The sequence below is a fragment of the Mytilus galloprovincialis genome, chromosome 3 (genome assembly GCF_965363235.1).
Source record: "Mytilus galloprovincialis chromosome 3, xbMytGall1.hap1.1, whole genome shotgun sequence".
In the NCBI taxonomy this organism is placed as follows: domain Eukaryota; kingdom Metazoa; phylum Mollusca; class Bivalvia; order Mytilida; family Mytilidae; genus Mytilus; species Mytilus galloprovincialis.
Genome location: NC_134840.1, coordinates 106,048,079 through 106,072,707, shown reverse-complemented (window position 1 = coordinate 106,072,707; position 24,629 = coordinate 106,048,079). Strand labels below are relative to the sequence as shown.

Here is a 24,629-nt window from a genome sequence, read left to right as displayed (position 1 = left end):
ACGCTTGATGAACGTAAATAGTGCAGGGATACAGGCGAGCCCCTATATCTGGTAAATGACGTCATAAAGGCGCGCATAGTTGACGAGTTTTTTTCCGGTGACGGATGAACTCGAAAGTGGTCTATTGGTTGGCAGGATGGGTCATTGGACATATCTTCAACTAGAGACCCAATTGGTGATTGTGGCAAAGTTTGGTTCTGTGGAATATAATGAAATATTGGAAAACAAACCAACATACGGTCTCCAACAAGATTATTAGAGTATGAACATAGATAGGAATTTATTTATGATTTGATTTGTGCAAAAATGTTTGTTTTAATATTCCGTTTTGTTTAGCAACATAACAACATAAACGCTACCAATTTTATGCACCAGAAGCGCATTGTAATACCCTCGGATGTGACGAAACGTTCATCAACTATGATAGCGTCTCAGTTTTTGTCAAGTAGGTTGTAAATTTCAACTACTATTAACAGGGAGTTTCTGAAAAAAAGAACATCAATGACACGAAAGTGATGATTGCTTGGATGATGATGATACACTTGTGACAAAACTTACAACAGCAGTGGCATCTTAGTAGTAGGTGGATATAAAACTGATAAAAGATATATAGCGTATAAAAAGTAAAATCACAAAAATACTGAACTTAGAGGAAGATCAATTGGGAAAGTCCATAATCACATGGCAAACGCATCAAAAACGAATGAACAAAAACTGTCATATTCCTGACTTGGTACAGGCATTTTCAAATGTAGAACTGATACATCCGATGTTTTGATTCTCCAGTGTTGGTTGATACCTTGATGTGTCTTCGTGGTCGATTTAAACATTGTTAAACTGATTTTGCTTATACTAATGAAGCTTTTGCTTTATATTTCAGATTGCCATCACTCAAGTGGATGACTCTTTTGTGGTGATAATCACACAGAACATTGCGTCGACCATTGTTGTATTGGTCAGTTAAATAAGAAAAATCTTCTACACTGCAAGTGGTTGTTTTTGTCATACCTAAAAAAACAACAAATAAAAGTAATATTGTAAACGTATTTTTTTTCAATTATTTTGCGTTAAAATCTTAGATGCGAACATATCGTCGGCAATATACATACACGCTAGCTGTAATGGAAAGGAGTGATATTGATCATTTGTTGATAGGATATGCAAATTTATCGTTGGTACACCAATTTAAACAAATGCAAAATGTTATACATTAAACGAGGTTTGTTGGACTCTTTATTTAACTAGCAAAGACATCCCGCCATTGTGTTATTGTGCTGTGGTTATAAGTTGCATTCTTGCCTCTAAATTTGACTAATATGCTTTGTCTAAATTTAAGAGTGTTTACATGCCGTTTGATTTCCTTTATTGACATAGGTGTTTGTTTTTTATGGTGATTAAGATTATAATATAGAATGTTTACTGATGTACCCAAATTTTTGTCATGTTTACCTATAATGTTTGTTTGTTTTGTTCACACATTGTTGTTATCATAGGTAAATTATATGCGACTGTCATAAAAGTGAGAGGTTAAGCTAACTTCAAACTTGATTTAATCCACCATTTTTTATATAAGCGGGAAAATGACAAATGTTTTCCATTCATTTGTTTGATGTGTTTAAGCTTTCATTTTGCCTTTAGAAAAATGACTTAGCGCTTTGAATTTTACTTCGAGTTTGGTATTTTTGTTACAAGTATTTTAATTTCGAATGTCAAAAGTTGGTATTGCTCTCAGAGAACAAAAGCTTCCTTTATCTAAACATGTTTATAAACATCTTGATAACGAATTTTATTTCTAGAAAGTCTGCAAAAAACTTAAGGAAATGTCGTGAAACAGGGAAATATTAATATTAAATCCATTACGCCCTATTAAAGTGACAATTTCACAGAAATTTTGCATTTTATAAAGATAACTAATCAATTTAAAAGTTCAAAATCTTTGAGTTACTTCTCTGTGAAAAAGTCATTTAGAATGTAGAAGAATCCATCCTGATAACATCCACACATGTACAAATGCACCCTAGATGTAGAGAGATGTTTGAACTGGGGAAAACGACATACTCAAAGTTATACATAACAATCATAACAAAAACAATACAACTAATAATCGGAAACAGCTGCAAAATATTCAAACGTACCACTGGAATCAAAGGTACCGGTAACATTTATTTGTCAAAGTTACTCCACAAACTTACGTAGATGGTTTGGAATACAGATAAGTTCTCAACTGCACGGGAGTAAACAAAATACTGGTTAATTCTATTTATGACTATCAAATGTTGACAAAGATTGTACGCTTGTCGAAACATTTGCAACACCCTCAAGAGTTGGAACTCAAGATTGGTCTTTCGAAAACATCCAGTTAAATTAAGATGGAAAATCCTATTGGTAAGCATGATTTGTCAAAGTTGATTATTCATACTGGTAGCAATTACAAAAAGGTCATCAGCGCGAGAAACCGAAGGTTATGACTTATAGATGTCAAAACATACACCGACAACTGATCAAAATGTTGATCACGGTTAACTACCACTTACCTGGAAGCATGCGAATGAAATGCCGATATAAAGTTCTTATCAAAACACACCTTCTGATAGTCTTACAGAACAGTATATAAGTATAAATGGAAAGAATGGATACTGTAACTATTATTACAAGAACGCAATATTTCAAATGAAGCACAAAATTGGTTATGTGAAGACAAATTCAAAGTACGTACACAATGGCTTTCTGTCAAACTCTCATTAATCGAAAAGGGGGTTGCTTAAGTTTTGTATTTTGATCTATCAAAAAGTGTCCTAACAATGCAAGGGTATATAAAAAAAGAATAAAGAATTAAGGACATTTTGCAAAATAGAAAAAAATACTACAACTTAAACAAGGAACATAAAATTAAAAAGGACCGCACAAACTGTATTCCAAAAGGTGCTTTTATCAAATGTCTCATGGCACGATTGATGGACTAGTGACTGATGAACTCGGATGGAGAGTTGTCTCATTGGCAGTCATACCACATCTTCTTATATCTATAGTAGATCAAACGAAACAGTCTGCTACCATGTTGCCGTTTATAACGCAACGAAAACTGTAAAGTCTCAGTCACATGTTAAATTCAGTACATAGCATTACTAATAGATAGATCAAAAGCAATACTCTTTTTTTTAGAAATGCAATAAAATTGATATGGTAAAATATACTATTCGGATATTTTTTGTTGCACTTTAGTGTTGCTATTATTTCTTTGTTTTCCTCGGTTTCAGTTTGTTACCGTGATTCGTTTTCTCTTAACCGAACAGCGGTATTCTTCTTTTGCCTTTCTTTTCTACCATTGCATTGTCACTTCATTTTTGACTTATAAATGTGAATGTCCCTTTATGGAAAATGAAAGTTGTCATCCATTCTTTTGGTGCGTTTGAGCTTTTGATTTCTCCATTTGATTACTGAATTTCGGTTTTGGATTACTGCGAGCTCCGTATTTTTCTTTTTTATACTTTGTGGTATCTTTCGCCTCTCTTTTGTGGCATTGGTAATTAATCCCTGTTGATGTTGTACAGATCGCTTTTGGAAGACTTTTACTACAGGAAAAAATAACCATAGCTGTTAATAAGGAGTTTATATCATACAACCTCATTGTCAAAACCTTATGGGTCCTCAATACTATTTAAATTTGGTAATTTCAATTTTTTTTATTATACCGTCAATAATGAGTCTCTTCTGTCAAAACGCGCTTCTTGTATACAAACAATTAGGTCTGGTATCTATGATGTATAGTATAAGGTGAAATGTATTTATAGTAAGGAAACGACCATCTTTTCATTAAGTGTTGCATTAAGATAAATGCATTGAATGCAAGGTATAGAAACAAAAAATGTTAATGACAATATGCCGCTTGGTTTAGAGTTCATAGCTGAGAATTGTTCTGAATAGTCTAGAATAAGATTCGAAAGACGTTAACTACTACAGAATTCCAATATATACCATCATTGTTCATAGTCAAATCTACTACTTTACTGTTATACCCACAAACAGTTTTAAGTGGAAAAAGACAAATCTGATCCTAGTTTAAAAGCACAGACACTGTATAAAAAAGATCATTTAAAGGTATATACTGACATCTCAAATGCTCCAGCTTCGTGAAAATTGTTTTCCACTTTTAAAGCACAATATGGTAGCATTCGCAATCTCATTTCACACTAGTCTTATACTTCGATTTATTTTTCATCAATGGTCATCTAAGTACCAGAATATATGACAAACGAGATGATTTTAATTATGAAATTATAAATTCCATACACCTTAGCAGCAATATACTAACTTTAACTGCAAATAAAACACACATTTTCCAACTCCTTCGGTATTCAAGAGCAGCTTGCATCTGTTACTCATACTTTATAAACATTCACCAGTGTCTGAACAGAAAGTTGATGAACCAGGATTATGTCAAAGAACGTCTCGTCCTTTTTCTTAAATTTCATAGGAAGATATCAAGATCTGGTTGATAACTACTACGTATCAACTTCACAAATAGTACATGATGGTCTTGATGTATAGATTATGGGTACTGACATTGTTCATCACCAAAATAGCTTATAGTTATAGTGGGTTTTTTTTATTGTCTTTGTATATTTTTACCTTAACTATTTAGTCCATTTTTGACCTGTAGTTTTTTTTTGCACTTCAGTGTTCTGTTGTTTCGTTGTTTTCTTCTTATAGATAATATGTTTCTTTTGATTTTAGTTTGTAACCTTGATTTTTTTTTCTCATTCGATTTAAAACTTTTGAACAGCAGTATCTACTGTTTTGGTTTATTTGGTGTATATACTTTTGGCGTGACTATGTATTTATTCATAGTAACATTTCGTTATTAATCCATGGTCCTTTATGTAATGTATACTTGTCTGAGTTTCGTTTTGACTATCAGTCCCCGAGAATATAATCCGCTAAGTAGTCAGTATCGCATGCTTTATAACAAACCTTTCTAAAATTGCTTGTTCATTATAGAAACTATAGAAACTTTCTGGAAGAGTAGCCCCCATTTTACTTACCGAGATGCTCAATGCGTCCATGGACATCATATCGAGATAATAGTTATCAAAGGTATCAGGATTATAATTAAGTACGCCAGACGCGTTTTTCGTCTACATAAGACTCATCAGTGACGCTCACATCAAAACATTTACAAAGCCAAACAAGTGCAAAGTTGAAGAGCATTGAGGACCCAAAATTCCAAAAAGTTGTGCCAAATACGGCTAAGGTAATCTATGCCTGGGATAAGAAAAGCCTTTGTTTTTCGAAAAATTCATAGCTTTGTAAACAGGAAATTTCTAAAAATGATAACCAAGGTGATATATTCAATCTTTTATATTTGTCAGCAAGTCTCTCAGTAACAGAAACAGTTCCTTTGCAATAGTAAAATATATGGGTTCAATAGAAAAGTCAAAAGATTAAATCTTGATCTGCCAATACATCAGTAAACTATCAATGAGGTTAATGTGTCAACTAAATTCACTCCCTGTACGGACATGGTAGATAAATCTAGATTATCAATTTGGCGTCAAATTCTGTACTGGAATCAGTAAACATACAAGCATGATAAAGTCTGTTTTATTTATTTTTTCATTACTTTTTGGTAAGCTGTTATTTATTTTATTTTTTTAAACAGCTAGTTTAATTTGTCTACATTTAGAAAAACACAATCACAATATAAGATTTATAAAATTCCAAAAACTCAAAACGATTGAGAAACAACAAGGGCAATTGCATAAATAGCCATAAACATTTTGAAATTCCTATAAAATTAGCAAACTGTCTTGTACTATAAATGGATACAGGCAGCATATCCCCTGGGTCTAAATGACGATATAGTAGTACACTGGAACATATCTAATAATTGGTATAGATATGATTATTGTTGATAAAAGATCGATCAATTTATATAATAGAATTGAGATTGGAAATAGGGAATGTTTGAAAGACAACAAGTTGAACACGAAAGAAAGCAGAAAACCGCCGCGAAGGACACCAATGGGTCTTCAACATAGCGACAAAATCCTGCACCGGAGAAGGTTTCAGCTGACACCTAAACAAAAAGGTGTTTTTCAGAAATGTAGTTCAGTGAAAATAGATGCCATACTTAACTTCAAAACATATAAATGAACTAAAATTAAAAATCCCACAAGTCTAAATAAATCACAGGTTAAGGCCTCTTCTGAACATTCGAAGGTCCCTACTATGTATTGGTTATGTCTGTGTTAGCGTTTGTTTTTGTAGCGTGTCGGTGTTTCTGTTGTTCCGTTTCCTTTTATAAATGATGTGTTTCCATCAGTTTTGGTTTATGATCCAACTTGATTTATGGATATTAAACAGCGGTATACTCATACTGCCTTTATTCACATAAACTGCACCAAAAAAAAACAGTATAATATTGTTTCATCTCGGTGTGTAGTAAATGTTCTACAACTAATCTGTCGGTGCTTTTGACTAGTTGGTCCGAGTACACAGTTATCGTCCTTTGATTTTCGTTGTCCATGAATATATTCCTTAGTGTGGACAGTGTGTTACTTGCCAATTTTTGTTATACCCCTTCCAAACTTATTTCTCCATGTTTTATGCCTCATATAGCAAGTTGGAGGAAATGACACTGTAAAAAAAATTGGGTCATAAATATTAATGTAAAGTAATGATTAGGTCCAGCTGAAAAAGGTCAAAAATTAGCACTTCGGAAGCTGTCAAAAGGTTTCAAGACCCCCTTAACATAAAATTGTCCATATTTTGAGTTACAGCTGATGAAGTTTTCTATAATTGTGATATAATTTGTCCCAAAAGTAGTACAACACACTGTAAAAATATTATTGAGAAAGCGCAGGTGGGATTTTTTTAATTTTCATTTATTGTCTAAAAGAAATGCACTACGAAATAACTGTGTACTCGGACCAGTTCCTAGATTTAGATATTTAAGTTTTACACGGCAAATTTTACGACAATGGGAACTGTCAATTTTTTGTTTTTAATTCAACGACTGTTACCATTATCTTGATACTATTTATTTAAAAACAAATCAAGAATCTAAATATCCAGCCGAAATTTTTCTAAAATAAATTTCATTTAATATGGCTTCATTCTAAAAATGTGCGTACGATTACAGAACACTTTTACAACCATTTGAAATTAGAAAAGGAAGCATTCCATTCTTATAATCACATGACATGCTGCGTCAATAAAAAAAAATCTTAACATCAATGAAAACTCATAACGGCAAGTCCTTTATCAACTGGCAAAATTTTAAAAATGTAAAAAATGGTGAATTAAACCTGGTTTTATAGAATTCCGTTATTTTGACAACAATGTACCAAACCAAAGAGACATGATAGTTTTAAAAGAGTGAAAAATTTGAGGCAGAACAGTCAATAAACAGAAATTAAAATAATTTCAATCTTTTAATGTGTGTTTTTTATTCTTTGTTTTGGCATTGTCAAGGGTAACACGTGCAGTCATAGCTAGTTGCATTTTCAACGGGAATAGAAATATGGTATTGGAGAACCTCGCAATTGCATTCAGCCAATCAAAGTTACAGGTTCAAATGAAACATATATGACATGTAGTTATAAGCTTTTTTTTTGTTGTGATGTTATGCTATTGTTTCAGAAAAAGGGAGAAGGTTTGGATCCATTAAAACGTTTAATCCCGCTGCAAATGTTTGCACCTGTCCTAAGTCAGGAATCTGATGTACAGTAGTTGTCGTTTGTTTATGTAATATATACGTGTTTCTCGTTTCTCGTTTTGTTTATATAGATTAGACCGTTGGTTTTCCCGTTTGAATGGTTTTACACTAGTAATTTTGGGGCCCTTTATAGCTTGTTGTTCGGTGTGAGCCAAGGCTCCGTGTTGGAAGGCCTACTTTAACCTATAATGGTTTACTTTTTAAATTGTTATTTGTATGGAGAGTTGTCTCATTGGCACTCACACCACATCTTCCTATATCTATTTATTTTCATTGGCAGTTGTTGCGTCCATGAAGTCATGCCATCATCGTACCGAATGTGACGGGTTCTGCCAAGTTGGTACACAGTTATGTCAGTGGGGGCATTGCGCCTGTGGAAGATGCACTCACCAAGGTAAGTTTTATAAAATATGTATTCAAGAATTATACACACAAAAACATTTAATATGTAAGAGAGACAAAAATGTAACAAAATGATTACGAAATAAAACTGCTTTCAATTTGCATGCATATTGTATTTTCATCAATTTTACAAACAAAAGACAATTTTGATATATATGAGAGAGTATTATAACAATTGTGAGGTACTCCGATATCTTTTTTGTTTGTCTGTATGAAATACAAAATCTATGATGTCTAGTGCTATCAGTTACAATGTTAACACACACATTATATGTGGCAACATATAACATCAACTTTTTATTTTTTTAATTTAATTTTTATTTATTTATAGTGGATTGGGAATAACATCAACTGACTTGTACCATTCTAATGCAACATCGTTTATTTCAATTGGATAACGTCAAAAATTTTCATGGCATCAATTCACATTTGATACTCTGGATAAATACACGCAAGCACAGACGGCGTATTACAGATTTGAAATTATGTTTTAACCTTGTTTTCTGTCAGATTCATTATAATGGACATAACAATATTATATGTTAAGCTCCGACGACATCAATTAAAATTGAGAATGGAAATGGGGAATGTGTCAAAGAGACAACAACCCGACCATAGAGAATTGGTGATTTGATAACGACGGAGCCTAAAATACAATACAGTTATCTCCTAAATATATGATGTTGTACAGACTCATTGCAACTTTTGGTTTATATTTCAGCGTGCCACTACGTAGCTGACTGCCTCACGTGTTCGGATGGTCATTCTGGACATTGCATTGATCATTGTTGTCATTGCAGTATCGTTTAAAAAACATTAGAAGATTGTTATGTCAAATCAAAGGATTGATAAATAAGATATAAATCAGAATATATATATATACTCAAGTCAATTCATTACATACTATAATGAATTTCAATTTAATATATCCAATTCAGCATTATACTTAGTTGAATTTATGATGTTCTAAATTATATTTAATTGGGTTTAAAATATGCTATTTTCTAATTTTGCATAATTCTTATATGATATGCACATTCCTAAGGACTTCCATCAAAGTATGTCTGTGAGTGATTTGGTCCAGTTTTTACACCAATAAATTCCTTTAAAATATGTTTAATTCTTCAGTGGATTCATTTATTTTCGTGGGTACCAATTTTCATGGATTGAGGAAAACTTATTTTTTTTTGTCGATAATTGACTTCGTGGCTTTGCCAAAGTCTGCATACATTTCCACAAAAAAAATCAATTCGTTGGACATTTGAATTCGTAGGTCACGGGTAACCAGAAGTTCCACGATGATTGGTATCCAACTAAATCAATTCGTTAAACATTTGAATTCGTAGGTCACGGGTAACCAGAAGTTCCACGATGATTGGTATTCAACGAAATCAATTCGTTGGACATTTGAATTCGTAGGTCACGGGTAACGAAAAGTTCCACGATGATTGGTATCCAACGAAATAAATTCGTTGGACATTTGAATTCGTAGGTCACGGGTAACCAGAAGTTCCACGATGATTGGTATCCAACGAAATAAATTCGTTGGACATTTGAATTCGTAGGTCACGGGTAACCAGAACAACGATATACTGAGTTGACTGTACTTTTATACTCGATTGACTTTCTCAGTCAGGATCCTACTTCGTCAAAATTATCTCCCCATTACGCCAGTTCATTTTCACAATCGTAAAAATGGAAGCCATTGTAGCGATGACGCACTACCAATTTTGCTCTTGGAAACCGATAAATTTATCCACATTGCACCAATACGATCCTTATATGTCAGTTATATTTTAAAAGACAAATGTATCAACTAGCTAATGAGCATCAGTTAATGATATTGTCTGCATTGATTCAACTTAAAACTATTGTCTGATCGGTTGTTAGGTGGAATTTTCGAAAAATCATAAACATTTAAAAAAAATCTAATTAAATATTTCGTGGAAGGGCAGACTATATTTTTTTAGTGGTTGAAGACTATAAACCCTAGTTATCACACACAAAAAATTAGAATTTTTCGAAGATATGCATTTTCATCATCCAACTTGTAAGACTGTCGTCAAGTACTTTCAGTAAAAAAATAGCTATTCGAACACACCTTCCCTGTTTTTGTGACTCATTAGATAGGTATTTCACTTGACCCATATATTTCATCTTTTAGTACTGTTATTTTTTTGTGTTATAAAGTCAACCTGTAGCTTTAATATATAAAAATGATAGAATCTGAAGCGAGACGATGTATGAAATATTCTTACTTTGAACGATATCAAGACAAAATACTCAACTCAAACACGCCCTAACATAATAAGGTGCACTCGATTTTCTCTTTTCGATACAATTGTTACCTATTTTTTGGAATTTTTTCTTCAGTCACATAATGGAAGGGCAGACACGAAAATTACTGAACTAATAGATTGATATCTTTTCCGTCCGTGGTAATTTTTTCAAAAAAATCGGAGGTTATGCATTTTTGTCATCCAACTTGAAAGATACCCATGTCGTCGACTTGATATCTAATTGTTCTGCTTAACTATGTACTAGATAAATTGAAAACTTATGCAAATGGTGTTTTTAAAATAAAACACCTCGTAATTGAGAAGAAAATTGCAGTTTTGTTTGTTTCTATTAACTTTTTAAAAATTTGTCACTATAGTAAACAATACAGTAAACATTTATCGCCTTCTCTAATAGAGAGCTTCGATTCTTTTGTTCTACTTCAACCTGGTTTCCGACTGTTCTATGATGGAGAAAAACAAGTTATTTCTCGTGGTCGAGATTCTGAAAAAATGACTGGGAAGGAAGACGTATCTTCCACTTGTTGAAAGTTTGGTTTCGGTAAAACAAAGACTATTTTTAAAATTGTGAAAATGAAGATCTCAGTGAAAATTGTTTTGCGGGATAATTTTCACTTAGAATACATTTTTATTAGAATATTTATCACAACTCTGGAAACATAATATGTGCCTATTTGGTATTTAAATGCTTCTTTTTGTAGTTTTATTGGTATACAAAAAGGGTTAATCGAAGCACAATTGGTGAGAAGCTCGAAAACGATTCGATAGTATTAAAAATGTGCGCACAAAAATTGTTGAACTTTATACAAAAAAAAAGGATGATGTAATCGATTCTTAAATTTACTCTTTTTTTAAAGGTCAAGTGAATGTAAATAAACTCATAATATATAACAGGATTGATTCCGAAAGGTTTTTTCAAGCAAGCTTAGTTGATCTATAAGAAAGAAAATCCTTCAGAGTATTTCGGAAAAAAGTTTTGTGAACAGTTAATTAATTCATAATTATATAAAATTGAGAATGGAAATGGGGAATGTGTCAAAGAGACAACAACCCGACCAAATAAAAAACAACAGCAGAGGGTCACCAACAGGTCTTCAATGTAGCGAGAAATTCCCGCACCCGGAGGCGTCCTTCAGCTTGCCCCTAAACAAATATATACTAGTCCAGTGATAATGAACGCCATACTAATTTCCAAATTGTACACAAGAAACTAAAATTAAAATAATACAAGACTAACAAAGGCCAGAGGCTCCTGACTTGGGACAGGCGCAAAAATGCGGCGGGGTTAAACATGTTTGTGAGATCTCAACCCCCCCCCCTATACCTCTAACCAATGTAGAAAAGTAAACGCATAACAATACGCACATTAAAATTCTGTTCAAGAGAAGTCCGAGTCTGTTGTCAGAAGATGTAACCAAAGAAAATGAACAAAATGACAATAATACATAAATAACAACAGACTACTAGCAGTTAACTGACATGCCAGCTCCAGACTTCAATTAAACTGACTGAAAGATTATGATTTCATCATATGAACATCAGGCACAATCCTTCCCGTTAGGGGTTTAGTATCATACCATCATAACATATATGAGAAGAACATAACCCGTGTCATGCCAACAACTGTTTTTAGAATAAATGTGTTTAGTTCCGATGCAAAGACCTTATCAGTGACTCAATATTAACGCCAAAATATGCAATCTTTAATGACTTGACAACAGTATCGTAATTATATCCCTTCGTAATAAGTCCATTCAAAGGTTTTGTAAGTTTCTGAGGTGAATACTGACACCTTTGTGCTTTATAAAGAATATTTCCATAAAAAAATGGATGTGAAATACCTGAACGTATTAGAAGTCTGCATGTTGAGCTATATTTACGAATGATGTCTTTATACCGATGATAAAATTTAGTAAATGTTTTGACTAGTTTGTGATATCGAAAACCCTGGTGTAATAATTTTTCAGTAATACATAAATTTCTCTAGTTAAAATCTAAAACATTGTTACATACACGAGCGAATCGTACAAGTTGAGATATATAAACACCGTAAGATGGTGACAAGGGAACGTCACCATCTAAAAACGGATAATTAACGATAGGAAATGAAAAATCATCCCTTTTATCATAAATTTTAGTATTCAGCTTTCCATTAGTGATATAGATATCAAGATCGAGAAAAGGGCAGTGGTCATTATGACCATATCAATTATAAATCATGTCAACACTGAAGTCAACAACTGCATGATACGGGTGATACCCTCGGGGAGTAAAGTTCCACTAATAGAGGCATCCACCAAGTGGTTGCATAGAAAGTACAAATTAAAATAATTGCCAGACGTTCCTAAATGTATTCGAAAGTTTAAGATTTAAAAAACTAAACTTGGCAGTTTTTGCATCAAAATAGACATGTTCAACTTATTGCTATAAAATGATAGTAATTATATGTTTGAACAATCGTTAACTATATATCAATGTTATGAAAACTTTAAAATCTACGTTTCACGGCTTGTAACGCAACAATGCCTTTATTTTGACGTTTTGTGTTATTTTTTCACCAAGAACACCATTTTGACGCATGTATATACCGACAGAAACGAAGTCGGCGATCCTATATATATTTTACACCACTAACACGGACTTTTTCAATCAATAACTTAGTGCATTTGAATTTGGAGATTTGATGATTTTAACAAAAGTTTAAAAAAACTTTTGCATCGATTCAATGTGCTATCTATACAAAATTCATCTATTTTGGAAGAATTCATTCAACAGTATTTTAGAAATAAGAGCTTCATTTTGTCGATTTTTAGTTTTAGCTCAACGTGCCAAAGTTGCATGCAAACTATGATTTTACCAAAATTTGTGACATAGCTCATTTCCTTTATTTTGACCTTAATTTTCATGTTCAAAGCAGGAAAATACCAGTGAAATTTTTTTTGATTTTTTAAAAAAATTTTCAACTCATTTTTTGGATATTCTGTTTTAATAGCCATCAATCAAATTTTGCTCGAATGGCATAACATCACTTTGAAGTCAATATAATGGAATAGATGTTTACCTAGATTTAAAACCAGGTTAAATCCACCATTTTCTACATTAGAAATGCCTGTACTGAGTCAGGGATTTGACAGTTGCTATCAATTTGTCTGATGTGTTTGAGCTTTTGATTTTGCCATTTAAATATGGACTTTCCTTTTTGAATTTACCTCGGAATTCGGTATTTTTGTTGTATTTTTGAAACATTCCGATTATTCCATGTAATGTAATTATTTTCCAATAGTAGACGTTCCATTGTCTATATCCACCCACTAAATATATTTTTTCATAAACAAAAGGCTCATTTTTCCAAATTTATCACTAAATACTGATACACGATATAATCGTTATCAGTTATCAATTATCACCAATGACAACAGTTTTTCGTTCTGACGTATTTGGAATTGATTTCTGTCACCATATCGATTCTTTCTTGGAGAAGTGACGGAAGCAAAGCAATCAATTCCATTTCTGAAAGCAAGCGCCATTACAAAAACAAAACAGCCTGGACATTAGATACTTTGAAATCAAGAGCTTTATCTACAAAGGGGTGAGTTAGTTATTTAACATGTGCTTGTTATTTTCAAAACAAACCAATATATATGTATACTTTTTTAATTAAAAGACACAGCTAAAGAAAACTTCTGTTAAAAGACTGATTTATGTTTCTGACTAGAATTCAATAAATAAAGGATAGCATCATAACCATTTTCCATTTACTTTTAACAATTCATGTCTAAAAAAATACAAACTTAATTCTACAATTTAAATTCAGTATCTTTTTAACATTTGGCTTATTTCAAATTAAGAATGTCTTGTATGGAATTGAAATCGATTTTTCAGAGAGAAAATGAAAACTAAGCTCCACAAAATGAAATTATTGATTGAAAGATGCACGCAATAATCTGATTACTCAGCAAGATAATATAATTACAACTATTATACAACACGTTTAAAAGTCCTATTGAAAGTTTCGTATAGAATTAAAGATCAGTATGACAAAATTGGTATCTTGGACGCCATATCTCACACTGGCATTAGAGATATAGTAGAGTCTGTAATTGACTAATGGATGATGTCTGGATGGGGTCTTTTTTTTGTTGCTTTTTTGTCCTTTTGCTCTTTTCAAAATTCATTTTTACCATTTTTTCTCTGTTTTTCCCCCTTTATTCTGCACCTTTTGATCATTTTTCTCTATCATGGAAACCTTATCCAAACCTACATGGAGGTTCTGTCAAGCAACGGATTGCATGAACTATAACTACAGATATTTTTTTCAAGCGGGTTTCTTTAAATCACGGTGACGTAACGTCTTTAGTGGAAAGGCCGGGATTAATATAAGTTGCAAAACTTGTTTCCCAATCCACTATAAATAAATATGTTTAAACTAACGTCTTTAGAACGGTAGTGTCGACTCGAAATTCTGTGCTTAAAAATATTTAAGTGAAAATACTTAAATCTAGTTTACATTTTGCATGTGTATATGAACTACTACAATTGTTGTAGGCTCAAACATGCTGCCCATTATTTTTGCCCTGTCAATGACAGTATATACCACACAAGGAGCCAGCTATTCCGACCTCCTTCTGAACGACCTTTCTCAGCTCTATCAACTTCAACAACCTGAATCAGGTGGACGATATGGTTACTATGACGACGAGCTAGTTGGACGGAGTATGCCTGATGATTGGTCCTTAAACATGGATGACCCTAATCTATTCAGCAGAGCATCAATTAGGGACCCAGAATTAATACAACAGTTGCCTAGCCTTTGGGGATACCAGTCCATGTCTGGTGAGTTTAAATTTTAGCATTCTATATAAAATCATAAAATATCATTCAGATCATAAAATCATAATTTTATATAATTTTGTGACGAAAGAATGTGGCTGAGTAGGTGCCTACAAAACATAGAGATTTAAGATTATGGTCTAAAACTTGCATTTTAAAAGATTTAATTTAATTGTATGAAAAATGGTTTCAAGTAAGTAAAAAAAACATGAAAATTAGCCGGAGTCTGTAAGAATATGTATTAAGCAAACGATGCTACGTAATTATTATACTTGTGTAAGATCAAAGTTCACCATTTGCATCATTTTTAAAGTTTATTAAGATGTAAATGTAATATTTCATTTCGCAAATACTTTGCAAAACGATCGATTGAAAAACATAGCCGTTTAGAAAAGCTGTCTATTTTGTTAAAGTGTTCTTGCATCATATACGTACTCTTCCCTTCAAATGATGTTTCCCTTTCGTGGTTCAGGCTTAACAACGAGCTAATACTTTTTTGTTTCATATATGAATTAATTTTATTTTATTCTAGGTGGAACAGGAGGTGGAAAAGAAAATCCTAAACAAGTAAAAACTGATAAAGTTCTTCCAGCTTACTGTAACCCACCAAATCCTTGCCCTGTTGGATATACAGGTTAGTGTAGGTCAAGAGGCAGATTTGTGTGGGGCAGGTGTTCCGTCCCTCCTTTTTTTTTTTGAAAAAAAATGTTTTATTATTTATCGAATCACTGGAGCGGGTACCCTTTTATTACAGTCACTGCACCCCCCTCCTTTATGAAGATTTCTGGTTCTGCCACTGAATGTTTATTCTGGCAAAATTCATTATTTCTTTCCCGCCAAAATATTGCGCTACTTTAACCAAATCTTCATTTGTCAGAAGAATGCACATTTCAGTGTTAAACCCAGTTAGAAACGTATATGAAATTGTTCATTCTTAAAATACAATTCGCGTTAATTATTTGACAAACAGAGTGCTAGAGATCATACAATCAAAACTGATTTTTTTTTTTAGGTATAATTGTTTTCACAAAACAAATACAGTAGATGGATCCAAAGGTCTAATCCCTTTCTTTGGATTTTTTCCATCACCATAATCTTATAAACAAAAAGAGACCAGACTTACCCCCACCCCCCCTTTTTTTTATCCGATAGTACATTTCCCTTTAAAACTTCTTGGTCCACTCTAGAATGTATGTTTAACAAATTAAAACGAACAAAGGATGCGAGCAATTCATCGACAAATGACCAGGGATCAATAAATCAATAACGCCTACAATCGTAATAGAATATTTAGTAAGTTCAGTTCCATATTTATAAATCGATTTTGTTACATGATTATCTATCTTTTCAGCTGATGATAACTGCGTGGAAAAGTTTGAGAATTCCCTTGACAATAATCGCCGTCTGTTAAAACAACAAGACTGTCCATGCGATGCAGAACACATGTTTTCATGTCCGGCTGAAATTGACCAGGAAATTAAGCAAACAGGAAACTATCCAGAATGGATGGAACACAACTCAAACTCAGATTTGGTAAGAAAAAACTTATAGATAGTTTACCAATACTATTTATAAAATGATGTACTGCGGCTGATGGTAAAGAGATTGACAGTGGAAATACATGCAGTATTATATTTAAGCGCTTTTTACAAAATGGTGGTATACTCTAGCTCTGGAATGTAATAGGTCTTATAGGTTCATTCGATGTCTTTGTTATAAAGTTTTGACTTGCGGTCAAATTTTGCGCTTACTTTTAAATTTGATTATTTCATTCTTACATAAAAAGTAGTGCGATAAACCGTTTGGCGACCAGTAAAACTAAAACTAATGGGTCTATATTACTTTACAGATGGTAAAGAAATAGCTCCATGCTCATTTTATGGTTTCAGGGATTAACTAATGAAAGGAATATAATTTGAGTATATAACTTATTATGAAGCTGCATGCGACAAGCTCGATGGCAGTCGTCGGTACCCGATGTGTAATTGGAATGAGACATTTGTTTTTTTAATTCAACATAATGTCAATTGAAGGTATGAGTACCCGAATCATAAAGTCGCAAAGTTGTGTTCATTCTTGGAACAGTTTATCAATATATATGTTCCTGATTCATTTAAACCCTACTAGAGCTTAAATGGACTTAATTTTCTATCTCGATTCGAGTCAGGTTGAAATAAGTTTGTTCTTATTCTCTTCAAACTAACGTTGTGTCCTTTTTACAACAGGATAGCATGAATTTGGAGAAACGCGAGAAGAAAGGTGGCAACCACATGAGATATAGAAGGGTTAGTCCAGTTTGTTCATATTGTCCATTGATAGTAGACTAGCGCACTTTAGTTTGAGTTTTTCTTGCAAATTAGGTTGTATCTGATCTCATTTTGCTTGATTTAAGTGTTTTCTGGTCTCATTTTGCTTTCTTCAAGTGTTTTTTTTTTATCTCATTTTGCTTGCTTTATGTGTTTTCTGTTGTCTGATCTTATTTTGCTTGCTTTAAGTGTTTTCTGTTGTCTGATCTTATTTTGCTTGCTTTAAGTGTTTTCTGTTGTCTGATCTTATTTTGCTTGCTTTAAGTGTTTTCTGTTGTCTGATCTTATTTTGCTTGCTTTAAGTGTTTTCTGTTGTCTGGTCTTACTTTGCTTGCTTTAAGTGTTTTCTGTTCTCAATTTGCTTGCTTCAATGTATTTTAGACATACATTTTTCTATGGTTGTGTTTTCATTTTTATGATTATTATTTTATTATTAAAAGTTTGTGAACTCCTTCACAAGTTTTTATTCCGTTCCCTTCTCATCGGCTACCAAACTCTTATTTTTTTTCGTAAAACTATCAGAGTTATACTGTTATATATTATACCTGCTCGACTTGTTTGTCGTGCAATATAGTAAAAGCTTTCTTCTGTTGTCTGAACAATTATAGCATGTTCCAATTTTAATATTCATCCATGTGAATAAAACAATAAGAATTCAGTGTCTTTAGCGGGTTGAACCTGGGATATAATATAAGAGTCCCAGGTCGATCGCCTCAACATTCTGTGACATCGAAATAGGTTTGTTTCAATAGATCAAGTAACTGTATTTTGTTTGTGTTTTTGCTTTTTGTGTATTTGTCTTTTTTAGTTTCATTTTTACATTTTTCGTAATAAGCTGTTACAGTAGTAGATTGTTAAGTTTATCTTGAAACTAGACCATATATCGCGATATGATGCGACCTTCAAATTACAAATTAAAATTTTCACATATTAAAGATACTTCCTGCAGTATTCTATTTAGAAAAAAATCAGATTTTAGTGCACTACAATGCAATTTCAATTGTCTTTTGTCACTGTTTAAGGATATTCTGTTTATTTACCTTTAAAATTATATTTTGAATTATTCTGAATCGAGTAGCCAACAAAGGCATCAGAAAAATGACATCGGTGCTTTTGAGTCAAACTTTTATAGAAACTTGAAAATATTTCAGGCGTACACGCGGAGGCCTTATGCGACTTCTGGCGCGGAGAGAATTAAGGTTAAGGTTAAGGTAAGGTACACTGTATTTGAACAAGCAATCTGAGAAAGAACTGTTATTATAACGCGCATTGAAATGACGTTGAAAGTTCACAATCTGATAGCACGTTTAGTTCACAAGCACTAGTCTCTGATTATTTTACTAATCACGTTTGGCTTATAGTTTTCTTATTGCTTTAACAGACAGCAGTGAATTGTATATTTATGGTTATATTTTCTACTTGCAGGACAATGAACGCATAATGGAAATACTTCAATCTAAACTTGAGAAAATGAAGAACAACCCTTATTTTAGCGGACCACACAGGGAGGTTGCTGCCAAAAAAGGCGATCCTCTTATGAACAAACATTGAGTTGTTCGCGAATAAAACCAATGGGTTTAGTGTTTGCTAAAGTTATGTTGCTTATTGTTCGTATTTCTTTTTAAAAATATATTTTAGACGGATAATTTCAAAATTCTAGAGATGCAAAGAACAATTTAAAGCATTATTCATACTATGAAAGGTTTAGCACCAGGACTTGGGTCCGGATAAAACGTGGTTGTTGCTATTGTAGTCCTCTTCTTGTCCGTAAATGTTACAAGAAAAGTGTATTGGTAAAAATTGTTGAGTACTATTTTTTTCTTTCTTTTTTGTTGCAAAAAGGCTCTTTCTTTTTCTGTGTGTCTTTGTTTTGAAGTTACTCAATTGAATTTAGTAAATTAAAAAGTTATACCAAGATATAGGACAAACCACAAATTTTTAAATGGGGTTCTCCAGGTCGGACGATGTGTTTGTTTTTAATGCAGACTGTCTCCTCTTTCATTGTTATGTATTGAATCATTTTATTTTGCTGTCTCGAATACGGAAAATAAACGAATAAATGTGTTACACTGTAGGTCCTTCCTTGTAACAGACAACAGAAGTTTCTTGCCATAAATAAGAAACAACTCATTATTTTCCTGCAATTTATCTGCTTTCCGCCAACACAATTATTGGCGTTCAACGATTCCAAATTCCATAGTGATTTTATAACATTGTGTTCACGTATTTTATTGAGGGTATTTAACGGTTCTATATTACAAAGTCTATCAATTGTTGGTTTTTAAATAAAATATATTTACGTTTTGTTTAGTTGTTTTCGATTTTGAACTGAAACATGGCTTCATCCGGCTTGCAGTAGCATTTTAGTTGTCAATTTTTGTCAACTTGAAAAAGGATGTTATTTAGGAAACAAGTCAGATTTTATAGATTAAGAATTCAAAATATAAAGAAAATATATATAGCAAGATGTGGTATGAGTGCCAATGAGACAACTCTCCATCCAAATAATACAACCCCTTTCAGAAATAATTGAAAGTCCGATATGGAATCACTGACCAACACGAAGCAAAAACACACCATATGCATTGAACTAATGTTCCAGATACCGTTTAATAAGCAAATCAAGACCCCAGGATGGCAAAATGTGAAACAATTCACGAAAGAAAACAACCGGTACAATATGTACAACAAAACAAAACAAAATCAATTGTGGCAGACAGTAGTCAACGACGATCACTTGAAACAGGCAAAAACATACTATGCCAAGGTTAAAGTATTCGTCAAAACATCATTCTAAAACCACTCCTCCAGAAAATATGTGTTACGAAAAAACCAAGGTGTTCAATTTCAATTTTAAATACACCAATTCATGTTAATGACAATTTCTGATTTCAATTTTGGCATTAGGCTCTTTGTGTCCAGTTTAATCCCGAAATTACTCTTAGTTGTGAGCGTCTTGTATGATAGGTCGACACTCTGTACTTGGATCTTTTGGAGACATATTTTGTTTATGTATGGACTTGTATGATTCCTCCTGGAAACGATTGTCCACTTCAAACAAAGGTAAATCATTTGATTGACTGATTCGATCCATTCAAATCATTCTTATTCAGGTAAAAACGATAGTTAACACATTTTTTAAATCTATAATATGAAATTAGACAGACATATTAAAATCAACTTGCACGAGTTCCCCATCTATTTATATCTATATTTATGTTTTTTTTCAGTTCTCGCTTATTTAACCAACGGAGGTCTTCGAAGGTCAATCCGATAGTTAATTAGATAAAACACACGAAATGAAGCTACATATTATCGAGCATATGACCTGTAAATTGTTTATTTTAGACCTCTTATGATTTGAATAACTGTTTCACATTGTTATAAATCAAATATAGGAATTGGAGTCAAATCGGTGAATATGAATTTGACAGCTAAAGGGAAACCCTAATAACCAATTATAGGATTCATTGAAAACCAACCATTGTAATATCAATTGCAATTTGATTTGGTTAGGTGGTCATCTTTCCTGTGTCCTTGCACTAGTTGTTTTGATGAGAAAAAAACCTGTTCTGAATGATTCTATTTAGATGAAAAACATTACAGAGTGAAACAACAAAGTCGTGGTACCATTAAACAATACCAATAAGGAAGTAAACACATTGAAAAGCATTGCATTAACGTGTTCATTTAACAAAAGGTATACCCACAGTAAAGTATGACAATGGGACACTACAGAAATCATTAAATAATAGTAAAACAAGAGTGATCACTATACTTCGTAATTTTATTTGGCCTTTTTAACTTTTTTAGATTCGAGCGTCACTGATGAGTCTTTTGTAGACGAAACGCGCGTCTGGCGTATATACTAAATTTAGTCCTGGTATCTATGATGAGTTTATTTATACTGAATATGATTCATAAAAAAAAATAAATAAAAGATTAAGGTCTTGCTAAAGGTATCACATGAACGGTTAAACCGTATAAACATGTACCAATAAACCATGAAACCAATGTCCAGATCAGACACATTACCCTGTCATATGGACATTAAAGATTTTAACTTATAATCATTCCATACACCACCGAATACAATTGACCTATTTATGAAAAAATTTACCTTGTCAAGAAAACATTACGTTAATCAATGAATGCTGAAAATTAGGTCAATATATATAATTAATTCCGTAATGTGGACACGTACACCATTATAAACATCTAATATTGTTGAACTATTGCTTATATATAAATTTTTGGGACACAGACATAATCAAGAAAAATTAAAATTAAGATTGACAGTGAGGTTAAGGTCAGATTAAAGGTCAGATTAATCCTGAAAGAAGTAGAAGTCAGCAAGTCAAACTGAAATGAAGATCTTACATTTTTACTATACACAGCATATCAGGGCCGTAACTAGGGTTCGAATTCAGGGGAGGCAGGGGTTTGGGGCCGCCGATTGAGGCCCCCAAAGAAAGGGGGTTGGGGGCGCAGCCCCTGCCGATTGTTTTCTAGATCAGTCAATGGCTATAATTACCCGTTTTCCTTGAAGAAACATTAGTATTAATGTTATATTGTATTGCGTGAACCTGGAAGCAATTTTTATGCAAAAACAAGCTGAAATTGCTGTTCGGGGTGAGCCAAGGATTCGTCTTTAAGGCTGTACTTTGACCTATAATCATTAATGACAAAGTTATATTTATACTTAACCCATCAACACCAACACAAGTGAATAAACTAGGATCCTGTATAAAAAAAAGTCAATGGAACTGAGGACAGGGGGACCTTTAATATTTACCTAAATTTGTATATATATATATATATATTGAGTTACTTAGTTATTGACTTTATTTGTTTTTGTTGTTGTTATATGTCACAAACTGTATAGTTTATATGGCAATAAAACTTTGAAATTGAATTAATATTAAATACATTGTGACCGCGGATTTTTTTCTCAATATGGCTAAAAACGACCCTTTTAAACTTTTCCTTCGATTTCCTTCCTAGAAAACATCTGCTGGATCCTGGAAGCAATTTTTATGCAAACAATTATTATCTGTATTTAAAAGATATCTTTGTAAGAAATCAAACTGGTAAGTTAAAAAAAAACAACATATAAAGCAAGATCATAGAACGCAAGATAATTTTTTTTATCGAGGACCTTGAATTTCAACATTGTTGAAAGCTGAACAGACATACAGTATACAACTACAACAAGGGAATTTCTATACTAGTATATAGTTAGTATAGAAAGTCCCTGCTACAACGAATGGGAGTGTTTAACTAATAAGGCATTAACCATAATGTTCTCGTACGATCGGGAGACGTTAAAAAATGATCCAACAGCTGATTCAGCCGGTAACGAATTTCCGATGTCATAAAAGATTCACAATACAAAGGGAACTTCCTCTGCTTAATTGAGCCCTAAATAAATGTGAATAGTTAAGATTTATTCAAAAATAATTGTCGAAAGCAAAGTTTCATATGAGTTCTCGTACGAATACTGAATAACAGACGGACGGCCACACGAAAAAAAAAGTAATAAAACAAATACCGAAACGGTTCCCTTTCGATCAAAAATCCGGAAAATGACAGAATATCACGTATCATGATAACACTGTTAAAACTGTGTGTTGTTTATAATATAAATCCAAGTTCTTCGTATACATATTGTCAATACTTAATTTTATTACTTCCAAAAAAAATTTTGGTGTAGAAAACTCAGGGCAGTTGCCTCCCCTGCCTCATAGGTAGTTACGGCCCTGCATATAGTGGACCTGTTCTGATTATAATATCTTAAAGGAATGACTGTAATATTTTTCTGTCTATGAAAAAATAACATAAAAAATGTGGTGCACATTGAATAAAGCGCGTAGCTGTTTTTTTTTAAAAAGTGTGCACCACATTTTTTTGTTATTTCTTATAGATAGAAAAAATATTACCGTCATTTCTTATAATTTTATTATAAACTCCATTTTAACCAGAGTAAATAATAAAAAAAAAAAAACGTTGATGACGTCACAGTCACATAACAAAATTATGTCTATGAGCTGATATACAAAACACTTTCAGTCAATCAGAAGATGTGATACATCCAAAATTAATTTATTGAGAAATGAATAGATTCACAAAAAGCAGTGGCGGATCCAGGGGGGGGGGTGGGGGGGTGGGGGGGGGGGGTGCGCACCCCCCTTTATTTTTGCCGATCAATGCATTTGTATCGGGACATATGTTTTGCACCCCCCCTTTGCCCTGGGTTAGCACCCCCCCTTTCGAAAATTCCTGCATCCGCCCCTGATAAGGAAGTCTTAACATTGATAAATGAACCCTGGAAATGATTTCAAAAGGTCAGATAATTCCTGTAAGACATACATTTACACCATTACTTACGATTATGATATATATATCAAATGAAGCTGCCATTTTACTTCTTGTAGGTGAAAACTCATGTGATATAAACTATAAAGCTGCCATTTTACTTCTTGTAGGTGAAAACTCATGTGATATAAACTATATTTTAAAGCAGTCACAGTGAACCTCAAAAATGTGGTCAAGGAAAAGACAAAGACAAGATTGAAGGTCAAACCAAGGACTTGTATAGTGAGATATACAAATCCTTGGCCAAACTATTTATCATCTACATACAATATATGGTGCATGCTTATTTTTGCATATGGTCTAGCATCACCATAGAAATATATACAGAGATTGGCAACCCCATCCATAATCTATATGAAGCCATTCAGTGATAATTATATTTAGAACTTAAACAGGATAAAACCAGATGCTCCGCAGGGCGTAGCTTTATACGACCGCAGAGGTTGAACCCTGAACGGTTGGGGCAAGTATGGACACAACATTCAAGCTGGATTCAGCTCTAAATTTGGATTGTGATTAAATAGTTGACACAGCATAGGTTTCTGACACAGAATGAATGTGTTCTAATGAACTTAAATTTTTTGTTTTCTCTTAGAGCAATTCACTATGCTGTTGAATATTAATCCTCTCAAAAAAATGTTTGAAGAAATTTTCTTTTTTATTTATGAAATTTCAAATGAGAAAAATTGAACCCAATTTTTT

The 24,629-nt window shown here is 32.8% G+C and overlaps 1 protein-coding gene and 1 long non-coding RNA gene across 3 annotated transcripts; both read left to right on the top strand.

Annotated features, from left to right (window-relative positions):
- Window positions 1–5,563: 5,563 nt before the first annotated feature.
- On the top strand, window positions 5,564–9,158 carry LOC143066691 (uncharacterized). The gene is made up of 3 exons (XR_012975746.1): window positions 5,564–5,626; window positions 7,998–8,111; window positions 8,841–9,158. It is a non-coding gene; the product is annotated as an uncharacterized LOC143066691 (long non-coding RNA).
- A 4,694-nt stretch (window positions 9,159–13,852) lies between these two features.
- LOC143069692 (neuroendocrine protein 7B2-like) lies at window positions 13,853–19,856 on the top strand. Of its 2 annotated transcripts, XM_076244457.1 has the most exons (6): window positions 13,853–14,005; window positions 14,962–15,249; window positions 15,779–15,880; window positions 16,598–16,779; window positions 17,472–17,531; window positions 18,978–19,856. In XM_076244457.1, exons 2-6 carry the CDS (start codon window positions 14,970–14,972, stop codon window positions 19,101–19,103), a joined length of 750 nt encoding a protein of 249 aa, XP_076100572.1. In that variant the 5' UTR covers window positions 13,853–14,005; window positions 14,962–14,969; the 3' UTR covers window positions 19,104–19,856. The 2 variants fall into 2 exon arrangements, with proteins under 2 accessions (XP_076100572.1, XP_076100573.1); XM_076244458.1 differs by lacking the exon at window positions 17,472–17,531.
- Window positions 19,857–24,629: the final 4,773 nt, after the last annotated feature.

Excerpts from the sequence above, each read along its gene's own strand:
- LOC143069692 (XM_076244457.1), top strand. The coding sequence starts at position 14,970 with ATGCTGCCCATTATTTTTGCCCTGTCAATGACAGTATATACCACACAA. Across the intron at positions 15,250-15,778 it reads GGGATACCAGTCCATGTCTG|GTGGAACAGGAGGTGGAAAA; the intron begins GTGAGTTTAAAT and ends ATTTTATTCTAG. Across the intron at positions 16,780-17,471 it reads ACAACTCAAACTCAGATTTG|GATAGCATGAATTTGGAGAA; the intron begins GTAAGAAAAAAC and ends TTTTTACAACAG.